Source organism: Neofelis nebulosa, chromosome 4 (genome assembly GCF_028018385.1).
Source record: "Neofelis nebulosa isolate mNeoNeb1 chromosome 4, mNeoNeb1.pri, whole genome shotgun sequence".
Classification (NCBI taxonomy): Eukaryota; Metazoa; Chordata; class Mammalia; order Carnivora; family Felidae; genus Neofelis; species Neofelis nebulosa.
The window spans coordinates 168,553,254-168,576,553 of NC_080785.1; the positions used below are offsets into that span (position 1 = coordinate 168,553,254).

At 52.6% G+C, this 23,300-nt stretch overlaps 1 protein-coding gene and 1 long non-coding RNA gene across 4 annotated transcripts in view; one reads left to right on the forward strand and one right to left on the reverse strand.

Moving 5' to 3' along the window:
• TMPRSS9 (transmembrane serine protease 9) overlaps window positions 1–23,300 on the reverse strand; it is a 49,668-nt gene extending 26,368 nt beyond the window's left edge. Inside the window, exons 1-2 of one of the 3 annotated variants that reach the window (XM_058728435.1) lie at window positions 23,212–23,300; window positions 2,956–3,122 (exon numbers count right to left, since the gene is read on the reverse strand). In XM_058728435.1, coding sequence (XP_058584418.1) covers window positions 2,956–3,097 — 142 coding nt within the window. In that variant the 5' untranslated portion in view covers window positions 3,098–3,122; window positions 23,212–23,300. Of the gene's footprint in view, window positions 1–2,955; window positions 3,990–23,211 lie in introns of those variants that run through there. The other 2 variants (XM_058728437.1, XM_058728438.1) reach the window with 2 other exon arrangements.
• LOC131510860 (uncharacterized) lies at window positions 12,962–19,446 on the forward strand. Its single transcript, XR_009261218.1, has 2 exons — window positions 12,962–14,166; window positions 16,002–19,446. It is a non-coding gene; the product is annotated as an uncharacterized LOC131510860 (long non-coding RNA).

Here is a 23,300-nt window from a genome sequence, read left to right on the forward strand (position 1 = left end):
TCCTGCTCACCCCTGGCTCACCAGGTGTACCTGGCTCAGGGCCTGAAGCTGGCCTCACCAAGAAATGGCCTCAGGAGGAGCAATTCCCAACAAATGCCACAGGGGGGTGACCACAGCCGGGAGGCCCAGGACCCTCAGCCCACAGCCCCAGGATGCCACCCTCTGAAAAAACAGGGGTTTGCGACTGTTGGAAACACGGCGTCAAAAGCACTTAATAACAGAGAATCGGACCCATCAATACAGAGAACAAACCAATGGGTACCAGAGGGGCGGGCGGGGGAGGGCAGAGGGGTGCAGAGGACAGGGTGGCACGGTGCCAGGAATCCAGCCAGTGACGTCGGGGTGGCCGATGGCAGCCACGCTCACGGTGAGCACAGCACAACCCACAAGGCTGTCCCGCCACTACGCTGTATACCCACCAGTAGCCCCTAAAATCCACTTTGCTTTTATTTAATTATCCATTTAAAAAATTTTTTAATGTTTATTTATTTTTGAGAGAGAGACAGTGAGAGCGTGAGTGAGGGAGGGGCAGAGAGAGGGAATCCAAAGCAGGCTCCAGGCTCCGAGCTGTCAGCACAGAGCCCGACGCGGGGCTCAAATTCGTGAACCGCGAGATCATGACCTGAGCCGAAGTCGGATGCTTCATCTACTGAGCCACCCAGGCACCCCTACTTCGATTTTAAAAAGTACGTGGCAGGGGCGCCTGGCTGGCTCGGTGGGTACAGCACACAACTCCTGATCTCGGGGTTCTGAGTTCGAGCCCCATGGGTGTAGATGACTTAAAAATAAAATCTTAAATATAAAAAAAAAAGTACACAATAGCAAAGAGTAACAATCATCACAAAGTTTTAAAAGGACACAACAGCAACCACCTAAAACGTGAAAACGTGGGTTTCTGCCACGAATGGATCAAAATAACACACCAGTGAAAAATGATCATAACTGCAATATAAAAACATGAAGGTGGCAGCCACATAAACCGTGACAGCTGGGCACCAACTCTATTTATTGTGAGTGAATGTTCACCTAGAAAAATATTTCGATATTTATGAATACCACAGGATATATATACTGTAAGCCAATTCCTAAAACAACTGTTTTTCTCATTCGAGAAACTAAAGAGAAATGAGCGTTCTTCAGTGTGGGCCACGTTGCCTACACTCTGTACGCCAGCTAAGCCTTTCTGTTTTCCCTCAGATATGATGACAGACACACAGGAAGCTGCAGAAATAGTACAGAGGTCCCAGGGGCCTGACCCCCAGCTTCCCTGAAGGCTAACATTACCAGCTAACACTTTGAGCTGTCTGGGAAGGGGACACATTTGAATTTTAATTAAAGAAAACATTCTAGGGGCACCTGGGTGGCTCGGTCGGTTGGGCGTCCGACTTCGGCTCAGGTCACGATCTTGCGGTCCGTGAGTTCGAGCCCCGTGTCGGGCTCTGTGCTGACAGCTCAGAACTTGGAGCCTTTTTCAGATTCTGTATCTCCCTCTCTCTGACCTTCCCCCATTCATGCTCTGTCTCTCTCTGTCTCAAAAATGAATAAACGTTAAAAAATTAAAAAAAAAAAAGAAAACATTCTAAAACTTCTTAAAGCCTTCCTTAGCTTCAGAGGTCCTGATGGGGATTGTATTTATGTTGTTCCCCAAAATGTATGTGCTTCTGGAATGCAGGTGTGAAACCCCACCCCCTGCCTCTCCCCAGTGTGAGGACACTGATGTGCTCACACCTATACAACCACACACATGTACACGCCGCACTGACACACGCCTACACATACGTGCACACTCACGTGGCACAAATTTTCCTGCACTTGACTCCCACAACCACTAGGGGGCCTCTGTCAGACACACCAGGCTATATTCCACACTAGATCTATTCCAGATGTTCCAAATATATGCACAAAGTGCATAATAAACATATCTGTACTACATATAAAAATCAAGGAAACCCACATAGCACTGCCAGCTTACAGTTTTGCCACATGGCAACATTTTCCCTCAAACTACCCCTTTGTATCGTTATGTTTTTTCACGAAAAGGTGACCTTCACATCTCCAAATAAAACTGTAGGAAGCTTATCATCTCAGAATAAGCCTGTTCCAGAGCAGTGCTGCCCAGCGGAAATTCCTGTGATGACAGAATGTCCTAGATCCACACTGTCCAGTGCAGTATCCGTGAGCTGCCCACGAAACATCGCTGGTGGGGAAAAGGAACTGACTTTTAAATGTTACATAATTCTAAATAATTTTGTTTGTCTGTTGGGGTTAAGTAGGCTTCTGCCCAGCATGGAGCCCCACGTGGGGCTTGAACTCAGGACCCTGAGGTCACGACTTGAGCTGAGATCAGGAGAAGGACACAACCGGAAAACAATTTATGCACATAGGCAAACACGTTCTTTCTTGCTATTCGGCACCTCTCTCTACTTTTCCAAATGTAGGCATCTCTAGATCATTCTACTGAAATATAAAAAGAGCTTCCTCTGTTTATGTTTCATAACTGCAGCCCCACATTGTACAGAGACCATAATTTTGTATGGTTAACTCTAAATAATATGACTATCTACTGAAAGAAAATAGGAAATGGGGCCCACTTTGGATTGTAGGAACATAAACCACCGTTCATTCCTTACACTGTATACTTTTTGGTACTTTTTAAATTTCTTAAAATTTAAAAGAGTTCATTTCGCTGTTTCCATTTTCACCCCACAGCGAAAACTTCCTTGGAAAACCTGGTCAGTGGGAAACGTGATTATGCAGTGCCTGGCCCCCTCCCACGCACCACCCACCCCAGACGGCCACCCCAGGCCCTCAGGCTCCTGGCCTGCCTTCCATTCCACACTTGCAGGCTCAACCCTTTGGTTCTGGGATCATAATGTGGATACGACTGAGCCACTTCTAAACATCTTTGTGCAAGTTGCCCAGTGTGTGAACCCACGCGAGCCCACAGCCACTTACCCATGAGGACTCCCAGGGTGACCATGATGATGCTGGTGGCCACAACAACGCAGAGGGCCATGCGGCAGCACGAGGTGTAGGGAGCTGGGACTTCCTTTGCTGTCCCAGGCACAAGCTGTAAGTCACCAGCGGTGGGCTCCATGGCTCCTACACACTGGGAAGGCGACCTGGATGCCAGCAAGAAAGGGCGAAAAAACAGGGACAGGGCTGGAGGATGCGTCTCTTCCCCTAAGCAACGGTTTTACTTGTGCAGATGTGGCAGCCTCCAACAGTGCCCTAGGTGCCTGTCTTAAAGTCATAAAAGGCGGCACAGCGTGATTGCTGGCTGGGCCTGTGCATGCAGGCTCCCCCGGGTCCCCGGCGTCCACTGCCAAGACGGACGCGTGACTTCCTGGTCGCCGTATAACAAATCACCGCAAACCTAGTGTCGCCGAGGAACCCAGATTTATTACTAAGCAGTTCTGGCCTCAGAAGTCCTAACATCCAGGCCTGGGCAGGGCCGGTTCCACCCGGAGCCCCAGGGAGACCCGTCTCCCCACTTTTCCAGCTTCCAGAGGCGCCGCATCCTGGGCCCGCGGGGCCCTCCTCATCCTCACGGCCAGCAGCACGGGGTCCGCCCGGCTCTCTGCCTCCCTCTCGTGAGGACCTCGTGAGGACGCCGGGCCCCCGGGCCCCCCACCCCCCGAGTCACCCCCGCCTCAGGGGCCTTGACAAGGACCCCTCTGCCACGTGAGACGACGACACATTCCAGGCTCTGGGACTAGAACGGGTTAAGTCTCCGGGCCACCGCTCCGCCTAGCGGCACAGAACACGCGGACACAGAGCGAACCAACTGGAGCCTAGCCGAGCGCCAGCTCGGGCGCCCGCGCCGTCCTTCGTGGCCCTGGGGTCTACGAGAGCGTCCGCAGCCGCCAGCATCCCTGGCGGAGGGACAGGCCTCGACGCGCCCTCGGCTGACAGTACGCGGGGTACTTATCCTCGTTAGGGCCTCAGCTCCGAGAGAGCCAGAGGCAGCCATGCGCTCCTATGGTCACGTGTCCAGCCCGCCCCTTCATCCCAGTCTCGCGAGAGACCCGAGACGAGGCAGGCCCTGCGAAGCCACCGCTTGGTCGTAGTCCCGCGAGAGACCCAACCGAGGTCACGCGAGGCCACCCGTCGATCGCGGTCTCGTAAGAGACCCAGCGGAAGTCCCCCTCGGCGCGGCCTCGATCGTAGTCTCGCGAGAAACCCTGCTGAGGCCGCGCGAGGCTTTCTTGCGAGGCTGTCCCCGAGACGAGGAGCTTCTGGGTCTCTTCAGTCTCCTCCCGGGAAGGGGCGAGGAGAGTAGCTGCAGCCTGGCCGCGCCGGCCTCCTGCTTCCTCCTGTCAGGTAGGCCGAGTGCGGGCGGTGGGTCGGCCTTTCCCTCCGGGGGCCTTTGGTCCTCCTCGTGCCTGCACCCTCTCTGCGCCGAGCGGGCGCAGGGCTGCTCTGGGGGGTCCGTGGGCACCAACGGCAGGCCTGGGTGTCAGGGAAAACACCGGGCGCCCAGATGCGCTTGGATTTCAGATGAGCAGATCCTGCTTTCGCAGCACGAGTGTGTCGCTGGCCTGGCTAATTTTACGTGTCCTCTTGGCTGGGTTGTGGCGCCCGGTGGACGGGTCAGACATTATGCTAGAAGTTGCCGTGGAGGTCATGGTTGGACGTAACTACCTTTGCAGGGAGTAGATGTTGAGTAGAGCAGGTGACCCTCCCTCTTGCGGGTGGGCCGCATGCAATCAGTTGAAGGCCTTCGGAGACTAGGAATGCCGCCTCCCGGCGGCCTTGGGGACTCGAGCTGCAGCATCAGCTGTGCCCTGGGTCTCCAGTCCGCCCTGCGGATCGCGGGCTCGCCAGCCTCCACGTGAGGCCACGTGAGCCAATTCCTTAAAGTCCTTCTGGCTCTGCTTCACGTTGGCTGTGTTTCTCTGGAGAACCCCGATTGACACAGCCCCTAACGCGCCTTGTACAACATTTGGGACCTACTTACGCTAAAAAAAAAAAAAAAAAAAAAAAAAGTATTTGTCGTTCGCTTGAAATTCAGATCTATCTGACTGTGCTGTATGTTTATTGTTAAGGCGGGAACCCTATGCTGGGGCCCAGCCAGAATACTCCATCCTCAAGGGAGTGTGTCCCTGCCGGGAATGGCCACTCCATGCCTCCCCGCCGCCATCTGGAGCTGAGGAGAAAGGGGAGATGTGCGGGGGTGGCGGGGAGTGAGGCTGTGTAACACTTACCCCTTTATTCTCACACTTGAGCCGAATTGCGTTCTGAGGAGCCAGGGGATCTCTAAGAATCACTTGATGAAATGTTTTAGGGACAAAGACACCAAGATTCACCTCTGTGATTAGGGCTGGAAACCCAAGTTTAGTGTATGAGCTCATTGACACGCACCGCCCCCCCCCAACCAAACGCACACACTATATTCATTCAGCCCCAACTGCCCCTGCTACCCCCCCAAGCCTGTGGGTTTTCTAAGGATTCCTGTGTTCTCCGAATTGTCTTGTCATCACTGTCATTAGGACACAGAAGGGGCCCGATGCTTTTTAGCATCGAATATAGAAGCACTATTCATTCGGCTTTCTGTCTGTCTGATATTTGTGACGGGCCAGGCCTGGGTGCTCTGTGCCGAGTCCCCAGCCCCGAAATGAGGCAGATGGGATTCTCTGAGCTCAGAGAGCTTAAATCAGAGTGGCAGAGCCCAAAATAAATTAAAATTACAGCTACAATTAAGGCTTGAAAATGAAGATGTGTCCATGGGGCTTTGAGTCCGTGTGAAAAGGAGCTTTGATCTAGATGGGGCCGGGGGGGGGGGGGGGGGGAGGGGAGGTGGCGTCAGGAAGGGCTTCCCTGGGGGAGGGGTGTGTTATCTGAGTTCTGAGGGATAAGCGAGCATGAATTCAGTAAGTGCCCACGGAAGGAACAGATTTCCACACAGGACAAAGTGCGTAAAGCCCCGTAGCTGAGTGGGAAAGGAAGGGCCGATGCAGAGACGGTGTGTCAGTTGTTGTAGCTGCTCAGCACATTTCCGCCGACATAGCAGCTTAGAACAACGCGTAGTTACTCTCTTGAGGTTTCTGTGGCTGGGATCCCGGCAGCTTTCAGCTGGGTCCTCTGCTCTGGGTCTCAAGAGGCTGTGAGTCAGGTGTTGTTAGCTGGGCCGCATTCTCATCCGGAGGCTCAGCTGGGGAAGGATCCACTTCTGAGCTCCCGATATGCCAGAATTTGTTTCCTAGCAGTTGTGGGGCCTGCTGGCTGTTGGCCTGGGGCTGCTGTTAGCTCACAGGCCCCTGACAACACAGTAGCCACATTGTCAAGGCCAGAGAGAGAAATTCACTGCAGTGTTCTAGCATGGGGTCTTTTTTTTTTTTTTCTTAAGTTTATTTATTTATTTTGAGAGAGAGAGAAAAAAAAGCAAGCAGGGGAGGGGCAGAGAGAGACAGGGAGGATTCGAAGCAGTCTCCGTGCTGTCAGCACAGAGCCTGATGTGGGTCTCAAACTCATGAACTGTCAGATCATGACCTGAGCCGAAACCAAGAATTGGACACTTAACTGACTGAGCCACCCACGCACCCTGCTATGGTGGAGTCTTACAGAATGTAAGGCGACGATGGGAGCCACATCCTGACACCTTGTTCATCGAATGTGACTTAAGGCAGTGGCCATGACATTGTATTCAGCGGGTTCACACTCGGGGGGAAGGGGTTATACAGGGCATTCGTGCTGGGGGACAGAAATCTTAGGAACCTTTTAGAATTCTGCCTACCACAGATATGAGGAGGGGTGATCTGAGGTGTGCATGGGAATAAGCAGGGTGCATATTTCACTGGTGTTTGAGAAGGAGAGATTAGACAAATGGGAGAGGCCATCTTAGAAGAGAAATGAGCTGGGAACTTTCCAGAACTGCTGGAAGATCTGAATCCTCAGACTTGAAAGGCACAATGCCAAGCATGACAGATAAAACAGATGCTCAGAGTAAATCCACAGAATAAAAACAAAGAGAAGGTTCTAGGAGTAACTAGAAAGTAGAGATACGCCACCTACAAAGGAATGCTGGTTAAGAGCAGCAGATTTCTCAACAGAAAAGAAACCGAGGTGAGAGAATAACATGTTCAAAGTGCTAGGTGGAAATAGGTGTCCATCAACAATCATGTACCTAAACCCACATGGTCAAGAAGGAGACTCAAGGGGCGCCTGGGTGGCTCAGTCGGTTAAGCGTCCGACTTCGGCTCAGGTCATGATCTCGCAGTCCGTGAGTTTGAGCCCCGCGTCGGGCTCTGTGCTGACAGCTCAGAGCCCGGAGCCTGTTTCAGATTCTGTGTCTCCCTCTCTCTGACCCTCCCCCGTTCATGCTCTGTTTCTCTCTGTCTCAAAAATAAATAAACGTTAAAAAAAATAAAAAAAATTTTTAAAAATAAACTTAAAAAAAAAGGAGACTCAAATGCAGACAATTGCAGGAAGACTGTGAAGCTCAGCACTAACACACCAGCACTGAAAAACGCTACTGAAGGATGGAATGAGGAAAACTAAAGTTGGATTTGGAACAAAGAGGTGAAATGCAGAAGCACCATGAACCCAGATACTGGTTAACATGGGGAAGCATCGGAAAAGTACTGTGTCTATAAAATGATAATACTGACCAACTTGAGGTGCACAGATACCAAGGCTGAACCAGCTACAAGATGGAAGCATGAGTGCAGTTGGAAGACTCTAAGGTTCAGAGAAAAAAAGAGATTAGTGATTAATTTCAGACCTTGTCAAGTGAAACATGCATGGAAAAAATTTAAGAGCAATTTTGATAACAGAACTGAAATGGATAGCTTCCAAATAGTAGAGTGAAAAAAGATGTGAATGCAGGAGAAAGGGAAGAAGGCAGAGAAAGAGGAAAAGAAAACATACAAATGTACTTAAATGTAAAAGAATTGGTGAGGTTAGGTTTTTTTAAAAGTCAGCTAGATGTTTTAGGTGGTCTCTTGTAAACCATAAAAGGCACAAAATGGAAGAGAGAAAAATTGTAAACTCTTATGTACGTAATACCAAAATTTAACACTAGACAAGTTTACTTAATGGACCTATATTCCCTATACTGAGAATAAATTTAGTTTTTCAGGGTTCTCTGTATTGAGAATAAATTTACTTTTTCAGGCACACACGAAATATTTACAAAAATTAATCATGTACTTAACCACAAAGCAAATCTCCACAAAACCCAAAAACTCTACACTCGATGCACATGTCTTGTGGCAGTGCAATTAAAGTTTTTTTTTAACAGTTTATTTATTATTGAGAGACAGACACAGAGCGTGAGCAGGGGAGGGGTAGAGAGAGGGGGAGACATAGAATCCGAAGCAGGCTCTGGGCTCTGAGCTGTCAGCATAGAGCCCGACGTAGGGCTCGAACTCACAAACTGCAAGATCATGACCTGAGCCGAAGTCGGTCACCTAACCAACTAAGCCACCCAGGTGCCCCTCGTGGCGGTGCAATTAAATTAGATAACTGGAAATAACAAAATCATGGTTGAAAAGTCTAAAGTTACTTCTACAGAATTAATGATCCCAGGAAGAAATTACAGCTAATTAAAATACTTAGAACTGAATGTGCTTGGCGTCAAAATATCCGATGCACCCAAAGCTGTCCTTACAGCGGTCACCGGCAGTGTTCCATCAAGCCAGACAGCCCATACACAGCATCCACTGCACTGAGGTCAGCTGCCAGAACCCTGGTGTCCTTGGCAGACCAGGCCACATTTTGGGTTGTATTGTCCTGAGCAAAGCTCCTTCTCTGTGCCAATGACCCAGGAAGTACTCATGGGGCAAGTGTGCCTGCTGTCTTTTTTCTTAATATTTCCTGAAGACACATCTGAGAAGGCAAATCTGGCAAGAAGAGAATGGAATGGGAATTCAAGGGGGTAAAGATCGCCCGATGAGAGGATGTGTAGGCCAAATGTAAGATTGCTCAAAAAGAAAGCCCAGAGTTTATCCTCAGTGTCTGGGAGCTTTTTCTTGGAGGCTGAGACAAACCATGTGGGCAATCAGTGAATCAGCCAGCAAATCCATCAATGAATCAGTTTCGGGAAAAACTCTGGACACAGAAAATGGAAGTTAGGGGGTGCTGCTCAGATTGGTTATAGTCCATGCGTGTTGTCGCACGTGCCCCAAGAACAACACACCCTGGCTGCGCAGGGAGAGGACCATGGAAGCGTCATGCTTTGTTTTTGTCCTGGTGCTGCAGACTAGTGTCTCTGTCCCCCCAAATCTGTATGCTGAAACCCTACTCCCCAAGATGATGGTACGGGGAGGTGGGGCCTCTGGGAGGGATTAAGTCATGAGGGTACAGCCCCCATGAATGGGGTAAGTGCCCCTATAAGGGAGGCCCCAGAGAGCTCCCTGGCCCCTGCTCCATGTGAGGACACAGTGAGAATATGGCCATCTGTGAACCAGGAAACAGGCTCTCACCAGATACGGAACCTGCCAGTGCCTTGAACTTGGATTTCCAGCCTCCGGAGCCATGAGAAATGTGTGTTGTTCATCAGCCACCTGGTTGGTGGTGTCCAGCTAGAGCTGCCCGAGCAGACTGAGACAGCTGCCCTCTTCCCCACTGGCCTCTCTCTTTGGCTCCTCTTACTCTGTAATGTTAATCCCTGTAAGCTGTAACTGTGACTGTACCAGCTTTTAGTGAGTTCTGAGTCTTTCTAGGGAGTTGTTACACCTAAGAGTGGTGCAGGGGACCTCCCTGCATGAGTCTCCTGGGGCTGCCATAACAGAGCAACACAAACCGAGCAGCTCAAACAGCAGAGATGTATTCTCTCCCACCGCTGGAGGCCAGAGGGCCAAAATCAAGGTGTAGGTAGTGCTGGTTCCTTCTGAGGCTGTGAGGGGGAACCTGCCCCAGGCTCCTAGATTCTGCTGGTCACAGCAGTCGTGACCCTTGGCCTGTAGAAGCATCCCCTCATCTCTGCCTCCGTCTTCATAGGACCTTCTCCCTGTGTGCACGTCTGTGTCCCAAGGTCCCTTCTTATAAGGACATCAGTCCTAGAGCACTAGGACCCACCCTAATGACCCCATTTTAATTTGGTCACCTCTGTGAAGACCTTATTTTCCAATAATTATCCTTCTGAAGTGTTGGTGGTTAGGACTTCAACATACAAAATCTGAGGGGACAGAATTCACCCCAGAACCCCTCTGAACTCGCATGTGGTGTCAGATGTGCAGGCAGTCTCAACCTCTGACCTTATAGTTGGTAGTTCACTCTTCACGAAGGAAGAGCTAAAGAGAGATATCACACCCATTAGGGTGGCCATCATCCAAAAACAGACAATAACAAGAGTTGGCGAGGATGTGAAGTCAGAAGACTTGTGCATGGCTGGTGGGAATGGAAAATGGGGTGGCCACTGTGGAAAACAGCTTGGTGGCTCCTCAAACAATGAAATACAATTACCATATGAATTGCATAAAATTATCACATAGAATGACCACAGGACCCAGCAATGCCATTCCCAGGTATACACCCAAAGAACCTGAAAGCGGGGTCGTGAAGCTCTAATGTATCTGTGTTCACAGCAGCATCATCCACAATGGCCAAGAGGTGGAAACACCCCAAGTGTCCATCGGTGGGTCAAAGACAAACACAATGTATCCACCCACACGCTGGAATATTCTTGTTCAGCCTCAGGAAGGAAGGCATCCTGCCACCTGCCACCATGTGGATGGACCCTGAGGACGCTGTGTGCAGGGACCGAAGCCAGACACAGAAGGACACATCTTGCACGACCCCACTCATAAAGGAGGTCCCTAGAGGAGTCCTGTTCACAGAGACAGAGAGTAGATGGTGGGAGCCAGGGCTAGGGCAGGGGGGTGAGGAGTCAGTGCTTCATGGGGACATAGCCTCAGTTTGGGGAGATGGAAAGTTCTGGAGACGGATGGTGGGGTGGCAGACAACATTCACAACGATGTGAATGTGCTTAATGTCAGTGAGCTGTGTACTTAGACATGGTTAAGGTGTCTTGTGTGTATTACTGAAAGAGAGGAAGGGAAGGAGGGAGGAGGAAGAAAGGAAAAGAAAGAAGAAGGGAGGGGAGGGATCAGGAGAGAGAGCAAGCAAGGAGGTACATAGGCCACAAACTGGAACAGGAGGCGGACAGCTGGAGGAGGTGAGGAGGAAGCCAATAACCATGGGGAGCAGCAGGACACAGTTGATGCAGAAACATCCAGAATGTGGAGAGCCAGGAGCCAGATTCTGTGAACAAACAAGAAAACTCAGGAGGAGCCGGCCGCCTGCTGGCTGCGCCTCTGAGTCCCGCTGATCCCCGGGCTGGACCTGCACCAGTGCATTCGCGCCCCGGCACGACCCCCACGCGGCCTCCTCCAAGGGCTGAGAAACCTCATCCGGCAGTTGGCAGGCTTGGTGGAGGGCAGATAAAAATCAGGCTACAAAATCTGCCTTTGAACCAAGCAAGGCTTAGAAAGGCAGGGACTGTTTGGTCCAAACAACCTGACAGTGTCCCCGGGCACTTCCACAGAAATGGCATTTTGCTTAGACCCTGTGGTAGGTGGAAGAATAGCTCCAAAGGCGTCCATGTCCTCGTCCCCGGGACCTTGGACACGCTCGCCTCGCACGTTGAAGGCACTTTGCCAGGGGGGCCAAATCGAGGCCCCTAAGGCAGGGGTGACCCTGGGTTCTTCAGAAGTGCAGTGTCCCCACGAGGTCCTCATAAGAGGGAGGCAGAGAGAGGGGCAGACCTCATGCTGCTGGCTGTGAGTATGGAAGAGCGGCCACAGGCCACGGATGTGGAAAAGGGGAGAGATGGGTCTCCTTGGGACCCCCGGGAGGAACCAGCCCTGCCCACACCTGGATGTAGCTCCGGGAGGCCCACATTGTTACAGCAGCAACAGGAATCTAATACAAGCTTTCTGTGGGCAGTGCTGACCCAGGAGAGAGGGTTGAGTGTTGATTCAGGACATTAGGCATCTTCATAGGAAAAACACCTTGAAAATGGGAACTGCCTTTCCCCCATGGTGCTCTACAGTCAGGTGGAAGGAATGCTGGTCATCAGAAGACCAAAGTCCACGTTCCAGCTTCAACCCAAGTAGTCTGTGACCCCCAGAAAGGTAAACCTCTTCAGGCCTAATTATGGCCAATGATCGGCCTTGTCCCTTCAGTTCTCATTTCTTATAACGTGGGGTGGCAATATCGTTTTTGTCTTCCCAGATCACTTTCTTTGGGGAAGACTTACCCCAGGCGTGAGCCCCACACACCTGGCCACCAGACCTACCAGTCACACTCTCATGCCCACCCCCTTTGGTGCCAGGTCCACACTGAACCCGGGCCTGCCAGTCACAATACCCACCTCTTCACTCCCATCGGTGATTGCTCCATGGGGTCATGCATGACTGAAGCAAGCCAACTGAGTTTCTTCCCTGAGTTTGAACTGTATGAAATTGCCCTTTTTTTAGACCAAAAACAACAGGACATGATCAATTTCATACAGTTCAACTAACAATAATAGGGGGAAGCATTCTTCCCAGTGGGGCTCCTAAACTGCCATAGGTAGGCTTGGGGCCACCTTGACTGTCAACAGGAAGGAGGATGAGATCAACACCCTGAAGGAAGAGATGTGGGGGGGGGGGGGAGCACACCCAGGGGCACGCTTCAGGGGACAAGACCGAGTGACCCAGCTCTGCCAGAGGCCAGGGCTTCTTCTGGATTGCCCAGGCAAAGGAGCCAATCTTTGCTTGAACTCGTTCAGGATGGGCTTGTCTCTCTTACAAGACCAAGCTTATGGCTCATCGACACACTAAAGCAGGGAGCAGTAACTTCTACTACACGGGCACTAAGGAAGATTCTCTTCACCCACCTCTTCAGCTCTGGTCAGACAGACACACACTACGGTCAACACAATGTCAGGGTCATCGGAGTTCAGGGTCCCAGATGTTGTCCCCTCCCCATGTGTTGGGGTGCCTATTCCCCCAAGGCCTTTGTAGACTTGTGGACACGTAGCCCCAGCAGGCCTGTGGCCAGGAAGCTCCCTCCTAAACTCCTCTTCCAGTCTGATTAGGGGCTTCCTAGAGGCAGCAGGAGTGATAGAGGGGCCTTCCGCTAGGTCTTTGTGTCCTCACCAGCTGGCTCCTCTGCTGGTAACATCTTGATGGGACCACGTAAGCAGCCACAAAACAAAACACGTCAACTAGGTGTAAGCTGCAGAGGCCTTTCTCGTCACTGTCTGTCAGCCTTCTCCCACCCCGTCCTCCACGGCTCCCTTCTCTGGTGCTGCCCCTAGGAGAGTCCACAGCACCAGTGATCATTTATCTGCCAGCAAGCCCCACATAGAAGTTTCCAGTTCATGTCTCTCTGGAGCTTCAGAGGGGAATGGACAGGGGACACTTCTGCACACAGCTCAGCTTGTCCCAAGTGGGAAGTGTATTACCCCAGCCAGCCTGCTCACTCTTCCCTCTCCAGAGTCCTGGGGACTACCTCTCCCATCTGCTGATGCTCTAGACCAGCCCCCTCCCCCCCAGTCTTCCTCTGTCACTTCTCCATCTTCCTTCCCTTCCTCGCTGGTCACCTCCAAATCTGGCCACTCCACCTCCTTCCTCCTCTCCAGGGGTCCCCCCCCACCCATTCCTGCTCCCATACCTTCACCCCTTCCCTGGGCTAGTGGTGTTCTTGCTAACTCCAGGCCTGCGTCAACCTACCCATTTTGTATACGACTAGAGATAGCTACCTAGACCAGGGGATCTCACCCAGGGTGATTTTGCCTTCAGGGGACAGTGGGCAGATGTTTGGGGATGTTTGCGGCTGTCATGACTAGGGGCACTCTTGGCATTGAGGGGGTGGAAGTCGGAGATGCTGCTCAACTTCTCACAGCCCAGGATGCCCCACATGTCCACAGTGCCAAGGGAGAGAGGCCCTGGTCTGCACACATACAATGGCGCTACTCCCTGGCCCTTCAGTAGCTCTTTGCCACCCTCAGCACCAAGTTCAAAGTCTTGGTCCTCACCTGACTCTCCTCACCAGCCCTTGCTCCTAGCCATTCCATGTGTATTCTCCCAAAGGAATCCTGACACCTGCTGTAACGTGGAGGGACCCCGAGGACACTGTGCGCCACAGGACAGAAGGACAGAAGCCAGACACGGACAAATCCTGCGTGACCCCACTCACAGGAGGTCCCTAGAGGAGTCCCATCCACAGAGACAGAGAGTAGATGTGGGAGCCAGGGGTGGGGCAGGGGGCAGGGAGTCCATGTTTCATGGGGACAGAGTCTCAGTGTGGGGAGATGGAAAGTTCTGGACACGGATGATGGGGGTGGCTGCACCACAGTGTGCGTGTGCCTGACGCCGCTGAGCTGTGCGCTCAGAGATGGTTACGATGGTGAGTTTTAGGTTGGGTGTACTCTATTGCAATAAAAAAAAATCGCTAACAGAAATCGGAAAGGATGGATGGAGCAGAAGTTCGTGCCTGTCCTTGTGAGTGTGGATTCCAGAAGGGGGGTTCAGCGCTGGTGCAGTAAACGCTGGTGTGGAGTAGAAGGAGTAAAGCCATGGAGGCAACAGGGCTCCCTGGCTGGGAAGTGATTATGAAGTACTCCATGGACACATGCAGGTTAGAGAATCTTCTAGACCCCTGTCAACTCCTCGAGGACAGACGTGCACCTTCTGCCTTGCTCTCATGTCCTGGTAAAGCCTGTGCAAATCGTTGGCACAGACAAGGCATTTGTTGCTTCAGTGAAAAGCTAACGATTTTACCAACAAGTGAGCTATCAGTATGCCTATATTAGCTTTGCAAAAAGTTGGCTAAAGACCTCTAAGGAGCAACCTCTTTGCATCGCTGTATGTTCCACTTAATGACGTAACATTGAGAGACAAAAGCTGAAGGCTGGATTGATCATGGGCTAATTACCAGTTTCCAGTCATAAAGTCAAGTCGATTTAAAACTCAACTTTCTCAAAGCACCCGTATTTCTTTTTTTTTTTTCAATATATGAAGTTTATTGTCAAATTGGTTTCCATACAACACCCAGTGCTCATCCCAAAAGGTGCCCTCCTCAATACCCATCACCCACCCTCCCCTCCCTCCCACCCCCCAACTACCCTCAGTTTGTTCTCAGTTTTGAAGAGTCTCTTATGCTTTGGCTCTCTCCCACTCTAACCTCTTTTTTTTTTTTCCTTCCCCTCCCCCATGGGTTTCTGTTAAGTTTCTCAGGATCCACATAAGAGTGAAACCATATGGTATCTGTCTTTCTCTGTATGGCTTATTTCACTTAGCATCACACCTCCAGTTCCATCCACGTTGCTACAAAGGGCCCTATTTCATTCTTTCTCATTGCCACGTAGTACTCCATTGTGTATATAAACCACGATTTCCTTATCCATTCATCAGTTGATGGACATTTAGGCTCTTTCCATAATTTGGCTATTGTTGAAAGCACTGCTATAAACATTGGGGTACAAGTGCCCCTATGCATCAGTACTCCTGTATCCCTTGGGTAAATTCCTAGCAGTGCTGTTGCTGGGTCATAGGGTAGATCTATTTTTAATTTTGAGGAACCTCCACACCGTTCTCCAGAGCGGCTGCACCAGTTTGCATTCCCACCAACAGTGCAAGAGGGTTCCCGTCTCTCCACATCCTCTCCAGCATCTATAGTCTCCTGATTTGTTCATTTTGGCCACTCTGACTGGCGTGAGGTGATATCTGAGTGTGGTTTTGATTTGTATTTCCCTGATGAGGAGCGACGTTGAGCATCTTTTCATGAAAGCACCCGTATTTCTAAATTGAAGTAGGGTTCGGACCCACACGTGAAGTTCATTTAGGACTTAAAAAAAATGTCAGCCCCAAACCGAATCTGCCTATGTCGATTATCTTTCCCTTTCCCTTTTCACTCAGATACAATGGAGACAACCTGTCTCAGACAAATGGGCAGTTTACTTAGGGAAGGGTAAAGGGATGGGAGGTTCCAGAAGATCCTTCATGCCCTTAATCTCAGACTACAAAATATCTTCTAGAGTTTGTTTTATTTTTGTGTTTTTTTTTGTAAAGATTGGGCTGGGAGAGAATGGACAACGAAAGCTGAGTGCAAAGAGGGAAGATAGCCGATTAAGAGAAATAAGAGAGAACCCAAGAAGGCGATTGCTGGCTCACACGGTGACCTTGAGCTAAGAGAAAGCCCTGGACAGGATGAGGCACAGTTTATTATTTTTTTTGAAAGAAACGTAGGAGGATAAGTTACCACCTGCGCTTGAGAGATACATGAGAACACCCCAGACAAATCTAAAGAATGAGTGCAGTTGCAAAAGAAGAGAAATGAGTAGGCACAGACTTGCTGTCCCCAGTTATGGGAATGACCAGTAGAAGCTTCAAGAAGGACTGACCCCGGTTCCAAGATCTGAAGTGTGCACGGAGTTAGAGGGAAGGAAGAGGCAGGGTCCCTAGAACACAGAGACCCAAATTGTGAGCTGTGAACACCAGCGTCTCCAAGCTGAGCCTGTGCCTTGCCTAGCATCCAGCTCGAGTACATACCCCCTGTCCCGACGTTCCCGGGCCCAGGCGGGAGGCGAAATGCCAGCCTCTCATCCCAACTCGGCAGGGATGGGGTGACACCGAGGAAGTCACCCCCATCTGGGGTGACCAAGTGTCTTAGGTCACCTGGAACTGTTTCAGTCATTACCTGGAGATCAGGACATCTGGGCACCTGCTCCCCCTCTGTCTTCATCTACCAGGAAGGGTCTGGAGCAATTCAGGGGTTCCCAAGGGGGTGCTGAGCACGACACCAGGGCGGGAACAACTTGTTTCCAGCCCCCCGACAATGCCGGGGACAGCTTCAGCTTGGAGCCAACATGTTCCTAATGCCACTCTTAACTCTTGTCAGTGACTGTTTTCAAAAAGGGCGTGAACTGTGGGTGCACAGCCTTCAGGGAGAGTACCCAGCCCAGTGCCTAGGGTGAAGGGATCGAGGGGCTGGCCTCAGGGGCAAAGTGCAAGGGTGCCCCCACAAACCTCAGTTCAAGATAAATATTTTTACACAGCATTTTAAACATATAAACATTAACAGCAAGAAAACAAGCAACCAAATACCGATGTGGCACACACAGACAGGACTTTGCACGTCCCCGACCATCTCTCTCTCTGCCCCACTCCCAGCCCTGCCGGGTGCTGTGTTGGTTTGAAACTTCGATATTTTGCTCATTGGGAATTTCTCTGCGTTCATTGGTGTTTTCCTGATAGCACTGCAGCATCATTTCTCATGAACACTGACTTTTTTTGTCCCTTCAAATTCTGTGCCCGAGGTGAGCGTCCTGCCTGCCTTGCTTCGTCTGGTCCCCGAAGGGCAGTAGCTACCTGACAATACTGGTTTTCTTCCCATGTATTTATTTATTGTCAGTGACCTCCTCTTTCTTGTTTGTTTTTTTTTTTTCAGTGTTTGTTTACTTTGAGAGAGAGTGTGCTAGTGGGGGACGAGCAGAGAGAGAGGGGGACAGAGGATCCAAAGCAGGCTCTGCACTGACAGCAGCAAGCCTGATGTGGGGTTCGAACTCACCAACCCACAAGATTATGACCTGAGTCGAAGTCAGACACTCAGCTGACTGAGCCCCCCCAGGTGCCCCTTTCTTATTTTCTATTTGTGTTGCAGTGACTACATTTTCTTTTTAAAAAGGAAAAAAAAATTAATTTAAAAAAGTAGGCCATTTCAAGAAGATTTAGTGAATATTTTCACGGTCTCCCTCCAGATAGGTGCCCTCCTCCAGTGACGCCACTCAGTCTTGTGGTTTTAATAACATCCCTGAATTCTACAAGCTCCTGGCCAGACTCCTCTTCTGAATTCTGGACTCGGGTCCAGCTGGCTGCTGGAGCCGCCTCCTGCTGGTGACCCAAGGTGACCCCGTGGGCCCTCCCTTCCTGGTATTCACACCCCTGGGCAGTCTCGCCCCCTGAGTTTGTGTGGCTTGCTTCTACCCATTGGAACGCAGCAGAGCCAATGGGCCATCCCTGTCCTGAGTATATTGCATTAGGTAAGACCCTGTATTGGCAGACTGGAGCTAACAACCCCCTTGCTGGCTTGATGAAGTATGTGGCCACCTAGGAGACCCCCAGATGACCTGTAGGAACAGAGGGCGGCCACCAGCTGGCAGGCTGCCAAAACCAGGCCCTCCATGCTCGCCCATGACCTGAATGAGTTTGGAAGGTGGGTCTTAGCCCAGTCTGGCCTTCAGTTGAGAACACGGTCTCGTGTGACCCTGAGCACAGGGGCCAGCTCAGCCACGTCCAGATTCCAGACCCACAGAAACCGAGAGGTGTTAAATGTGAGCTGGTTCAAGCCACCAAACTTGTGGTGACCACAGCCCAACGACTGGCAAGCTGCTCAGATCTGACGCACACCAGACTGAACCCTGTGGCTTCCCACGGCCTTCCCTGCCTCAGGCAGCACCTTCTGTGATCAACTGAGACCACATCTCCTAGGGTCAGCATGACCTGTTTCCACAGCCTGGAAGTGCTGGCTGCCCCACCCCAGAACATACCTAGCATTGGCCCACCTGTGCCGTACCTGCCTTGGTTAAACAGAGAACCACCCAGGCCTCATCACAGGGCCGGTGGCTTCCATCCTCAGCGGCTAAAACCTGACTCAGGCCATGTCCCACCTCTGCTCAATCCTCCCCGGGGCTTTCACTCAGGGCAAAATGCCTGGGAGACCCAGTCCCACCCATCCTCCCTCATGTGTCCTCAGCTGTTCCTCCTTCCTCCCTCACTAGAGCCACGGAGCCTTCCCACTGCTCCTCAAACGTGCAAGACACAATCCTGCCCCGGGGCCTTTGCATCTGCTGTGCCTGCTGCCTGCCATGCTTATCTATATCCTCATGGCAGATGCTTCCACCCCCCCTGCTGTGTCTGTTTTCTCCTGGATTGTGCAGTCTGCACCCTTGGGAGTAGACTGCAGGATGGCGCTGAGCCTGGACTTCCATGGGTCCCTTTGGGAGAAGCAGAAGTCAGGGAAAGAGCAAGTGGACGTTCTCTTCATTCTTAGCCCAATCCTGACCGAGAGAACCGCCGTCTCACCCCACACTCTGGCCCCTCACGGCTCCAGGGGGCACAGCTTGGTGTCAACGGCTGGGATGTCACTCCTCAGGACAGTGTGCCAGAGCAATGGACCAAGGCTTCAAGGGCTGCCACGAGAGGCATCGTCTCGGGGGCCGCTTGCCGCGACGATGCTCACGCACCACTGCACAGACGCAGGCCCGGAAGCGGTTCTTCCGGCCCCGGCCAACACCCTGACGGCGACATCATGAGAGGCCCTGAGCCCAGACCACCTGCATCAATCATCCCCAGATCCCGCCCCACGGAAACCGTGGCATGATAAACTGATCAACGTTTGTTGTCAGTAAACCTTACCCCCAACATGGGGCTCGAACTCCTGACTCCAAGATCAAGAGTCACAGTCTCCCCCAACTGAGCCTACCAGGTGCCTCTAATCAATGTTTTAATCTGCTAACATCCGGAATAATTTGCTATGCATCATCCGCTCACTCATTTATACGCAGGCTCCAGACCCCGCCCGGTGTTCCGTTCCCTTCCAGGCACCACGCTTTACTGTCGGGGGCCCATCCGGCCCCTTCTCTCCACCTCTTCCAGGCCCCTCACCCTTTCTGTAGCGGCCAGGTGCCTGCCGCGGATCTCCCCTCGCCCCCAGTGGCCACCTGTACCCCGTCAGTTGGGGTGCTGATCCAGCGTCTGCAAGGGCAGAAGAGCACCGGAGTTCACTGCCCAGCAAAACCCTGACTTCGCCTCTGCTTCGACCCTCCCCTCTGCCCCCACCCCACCCCAGCCCCCTGTGAAAGTCCATCTTTCCCCTGATCCCATGTGATGCTGGCCCCCCTTGCATCCCGCCCGGCTGCACGGCCCAAGGCCTGCCGCTGGAACAGGCCCCCCTTGCCCGCCCTCCAGCCTCTCCTGTTTCTCCCGCCTCTCTGCGGGCTCGCCAGGAGACCTCCCCTGCCCGCCGCCCCCACTCCATGAAATAAATCACTCAGCAAGCCTACAGGAAATTTAATAAGCTCGGCCTCTTTTTTCCCTTTCTGTCTGTGGACTTTTTGTTAGGTTTTCATGGGAAGAGGTGTTTGTGAGAAAACTGTTTGCAGTGATGATATCATGTGTTCCCTTAGCTTTAGTGACATGCACAGAGGAACAGGGAGTTGGGGACCCCTCGGGGCGCCGGGCGGGGTTGCTGATAAACATGGGTGATACCCGGGAAAAGAGATAAAGACTCAAAGATTCAAGAAACAAACCTCCAGCCACCTACAACTTGTATAATTTAAAGTTAACACAGGTCTGGGGCGCTTGGGTGGCTCGTTGGCTGGGCATCCAACTCTGGGTCATGATCTCACAGTGTGTGGGTTTGAGTTGGGCTCTGGGTTGACAGTGTGGAGCCTGCTTGGGATCCTCTCTCTCCCTCCCTCTCTGTCCCTCCCCTGCTCGTGTGCACACACTCTCAAAATAAATCAGTAAAATGAAAATTTAAAAAGTAAGATGAATGCAGGTCCTAAATGCCATGGGGGCTCTCAGACTGGAGCCCCAAACAGAAAAAGTACATTCGTGGGAAAACTGGGAAACCTGACCGAGGTCGGCTGCAAGTGCTGTGCCCACCTGAGTTTTCTGGTCTGCATCTCTGCTCTGTGGTTACATGAGGGGAAGCTGGTGCAGGGTGTGCGGGTTCCTGCCATATGCCATCTTTGCAAGTAAGATTGTTCCAAAATCATTGATTCTATTTTTTTTAATGTTTTTAAATTTTATCCTGTTAAAAAAAATTTTTTTAATGTTTATTTATTTTGAAAGATAGAGGATGAGCAGGGAAGGGGCAGAGAGAGGGGGAGAGGGAATCCCAAATAGGCTCCCCGACATCAGCAATGAACCCAACACAGGGCTAGAACTCAGGAACTGTGAGATCATGACCTGAGCTGAAATCAAGAGTCGGCCACTTAACTGACTGAGCCACCTGGGCGCAAGAGAGAGGGAGTGCAAGTGGGGGAGGGGCAGAGAGAGAGGGAGAGAGAATCAGAATCCTAAGCAGGCTCCATGCTGTCAGCAGAGAGCCTGACGTGGGGCTCAAACTCACAAACTGTGAGATCATGACCTGAGCCGAAGTCCAACGCTCAACCGAACTGAGCCAGCAGGTGCCCCCCCCCCCCGAAATCATTGATTTTAATTAAAAGAGGTAGAGTAGGAAAAACAAAGCCTTATCCAGGTATGAGCCAGCAGCCCAGAATATATTATCCTTTGCATTAATTTTAGAGCCATGAATGTTAAAATACATAGCTGGGGACAGCTGTGTCCCGTCTCTACTCACGTGGACAAGGAGAGGAGCAGCCACGAGCAGAAAGGTCACGCCTGCCACCAGTTTATAGATGAAGAAACTGAGGCTTGGAGAGACTCCCTCTCTCTGCCTCTGTCTCTCTGCCTCCCCTCCTCCTCTTCCTCACACACACAGTTCTTTTGATCCCAGCGATGTCCCCCACTTCGCTGGTGGCTTCTCTATAGCGAAATGGGCCCCTGCCACCCCAGGACCCTGCTGTCCAGGTACAGCAGGTGAGCCTCCAAGATGGGGTTCTCGGCTCCCCATGCACCAGCCACACCCCTCGGTAAGAGTCACGCGTCCCAGAAGCACACGGCGGCCCCCACACACACCTTGCCTATAGCGCATGGATGACGACGCTCAGACACAGGCATCTGCTTCCTCTGCCTCTGTTCCCCTCCAGGACGGGCAGGGCTCACCCGGCCGCGGTCAGAGGAGCGCCCGCCTCTGCCCGGTCCCTCCCGGGTTCCTCCCAGTCCCTCCCAGGGCATCAGACTCTCCCCCCACAGCAGTGATCGCAGTGATCACGGGAGGAGGATGCTCTGTCTTCAGGCCGCACTCAGAGCAGGCTGTTCCGAATAGGAGTTCCCAGCCTTAGTGAAAGGCCGCTCACCACACTGTCTGCGGACCCTCCAAACCCCGCCCTGCACACGGAGTGAACTTGAGGCCACATGCACGTCAAGGACGGGGCTCAAAGCCGGGATGGGCCGCGGGCTTCACTGGCCTCAGTCCACACACCGCGGTCAGATCAGTGTCTACGTCTGACGTCTTGTGTGCGAGGGCCGCGTGCCGCCGCGTCTCCTGGGGACCGCCGTGGCCTGGCTCTCCGATCCACGCGAGCCGCAGTGGCCGCCATCCCCGTTCTCCAGGCCGGGAGGCTAGTAAGGAGTTCACACACGTGGTGCCTCACACAACCGCGTACAAAATCAGACAGCATCTCCCAGTGCAATCACAAACACAACACAGACACACAGAGGTTCACGCGCGTGGTCGCACACTGAGTGACACAGCCACGCACAGCCACCCCACAAACACTCCGGGACACAACTACACACGGTCACGCGTGACTACATCCTCACACAGCCACACAAGAGCACACACTGTTGCCATACAGCCACACGCGACTACACAACCTCACACACGAGGTGGCAGTGACACAGACGCGCAATCTCACACAGCACCCCGGTCAGGCCTGCGGGCAGGTGGCATGGGCTCTGGGTCCACGGCCACGCGCAGAACCCGAGTCCACTCACCTGCAGGGTTCCCAGAGGCTGTCCCTGCACGTGGCAATGAGGCTTGGGTTTAATGTGAACACACAGTCCCCCAAAGCCCACACCTTCCCCCGTGGGGTCCAGGGAGACTGCGAACCCTGAGATGTGGCCCCTGTGGCCCGGCCACCCTCAGCCATTTCAGGGGCAAAGCGGGTACTTCTGACCGGACCGCAGAACTCCAGTGACAGCCTGCCCTTGGTGCCAGGGTGGCTTTCCTGCCACACAGACAGAACTGAACCCGTGAGACCCCTCCTGCCACAAACAGAACCCTCAACCCTTGAAACCACACCCTTCCTAACGTGGCCCCGGTACCCTTGTCGTTTGTCACTTCCAGGGAACTCAGATGCTGACCGGAGGGCCGGGCGCCCCACAGCCCTCACTGCCTCTGTCCCGGGTCCCTCCCGCACTCCCCTCCCCCCCGGGCTCCAGCTTAGCGTGAACGGAGGGCGGGAAACGGCGCCCTTGGCTGCCAGGACACGCAGTGCAACTGGCCTCGTCGCCGCGACCCCCGGGCCTCCCCTCCCCGCCACCTGTCCAGCCGGCTCCGCAGCGGCTCTGCCCCACCTGCCGCGCAGTGCCGCCCCGGGAGCCACCGCGCAGAGGGGCCGTCCCAGCCCTTCCGCGGACCCAGACTCACCGAGCCGCGGAGCCGCGCAGGGGCTGAGGCTGCGCCAGAGCCGCCGCCGCCACCGCCGGCCAGCGGAGCCCCGCGAGCCGCCAGCACCA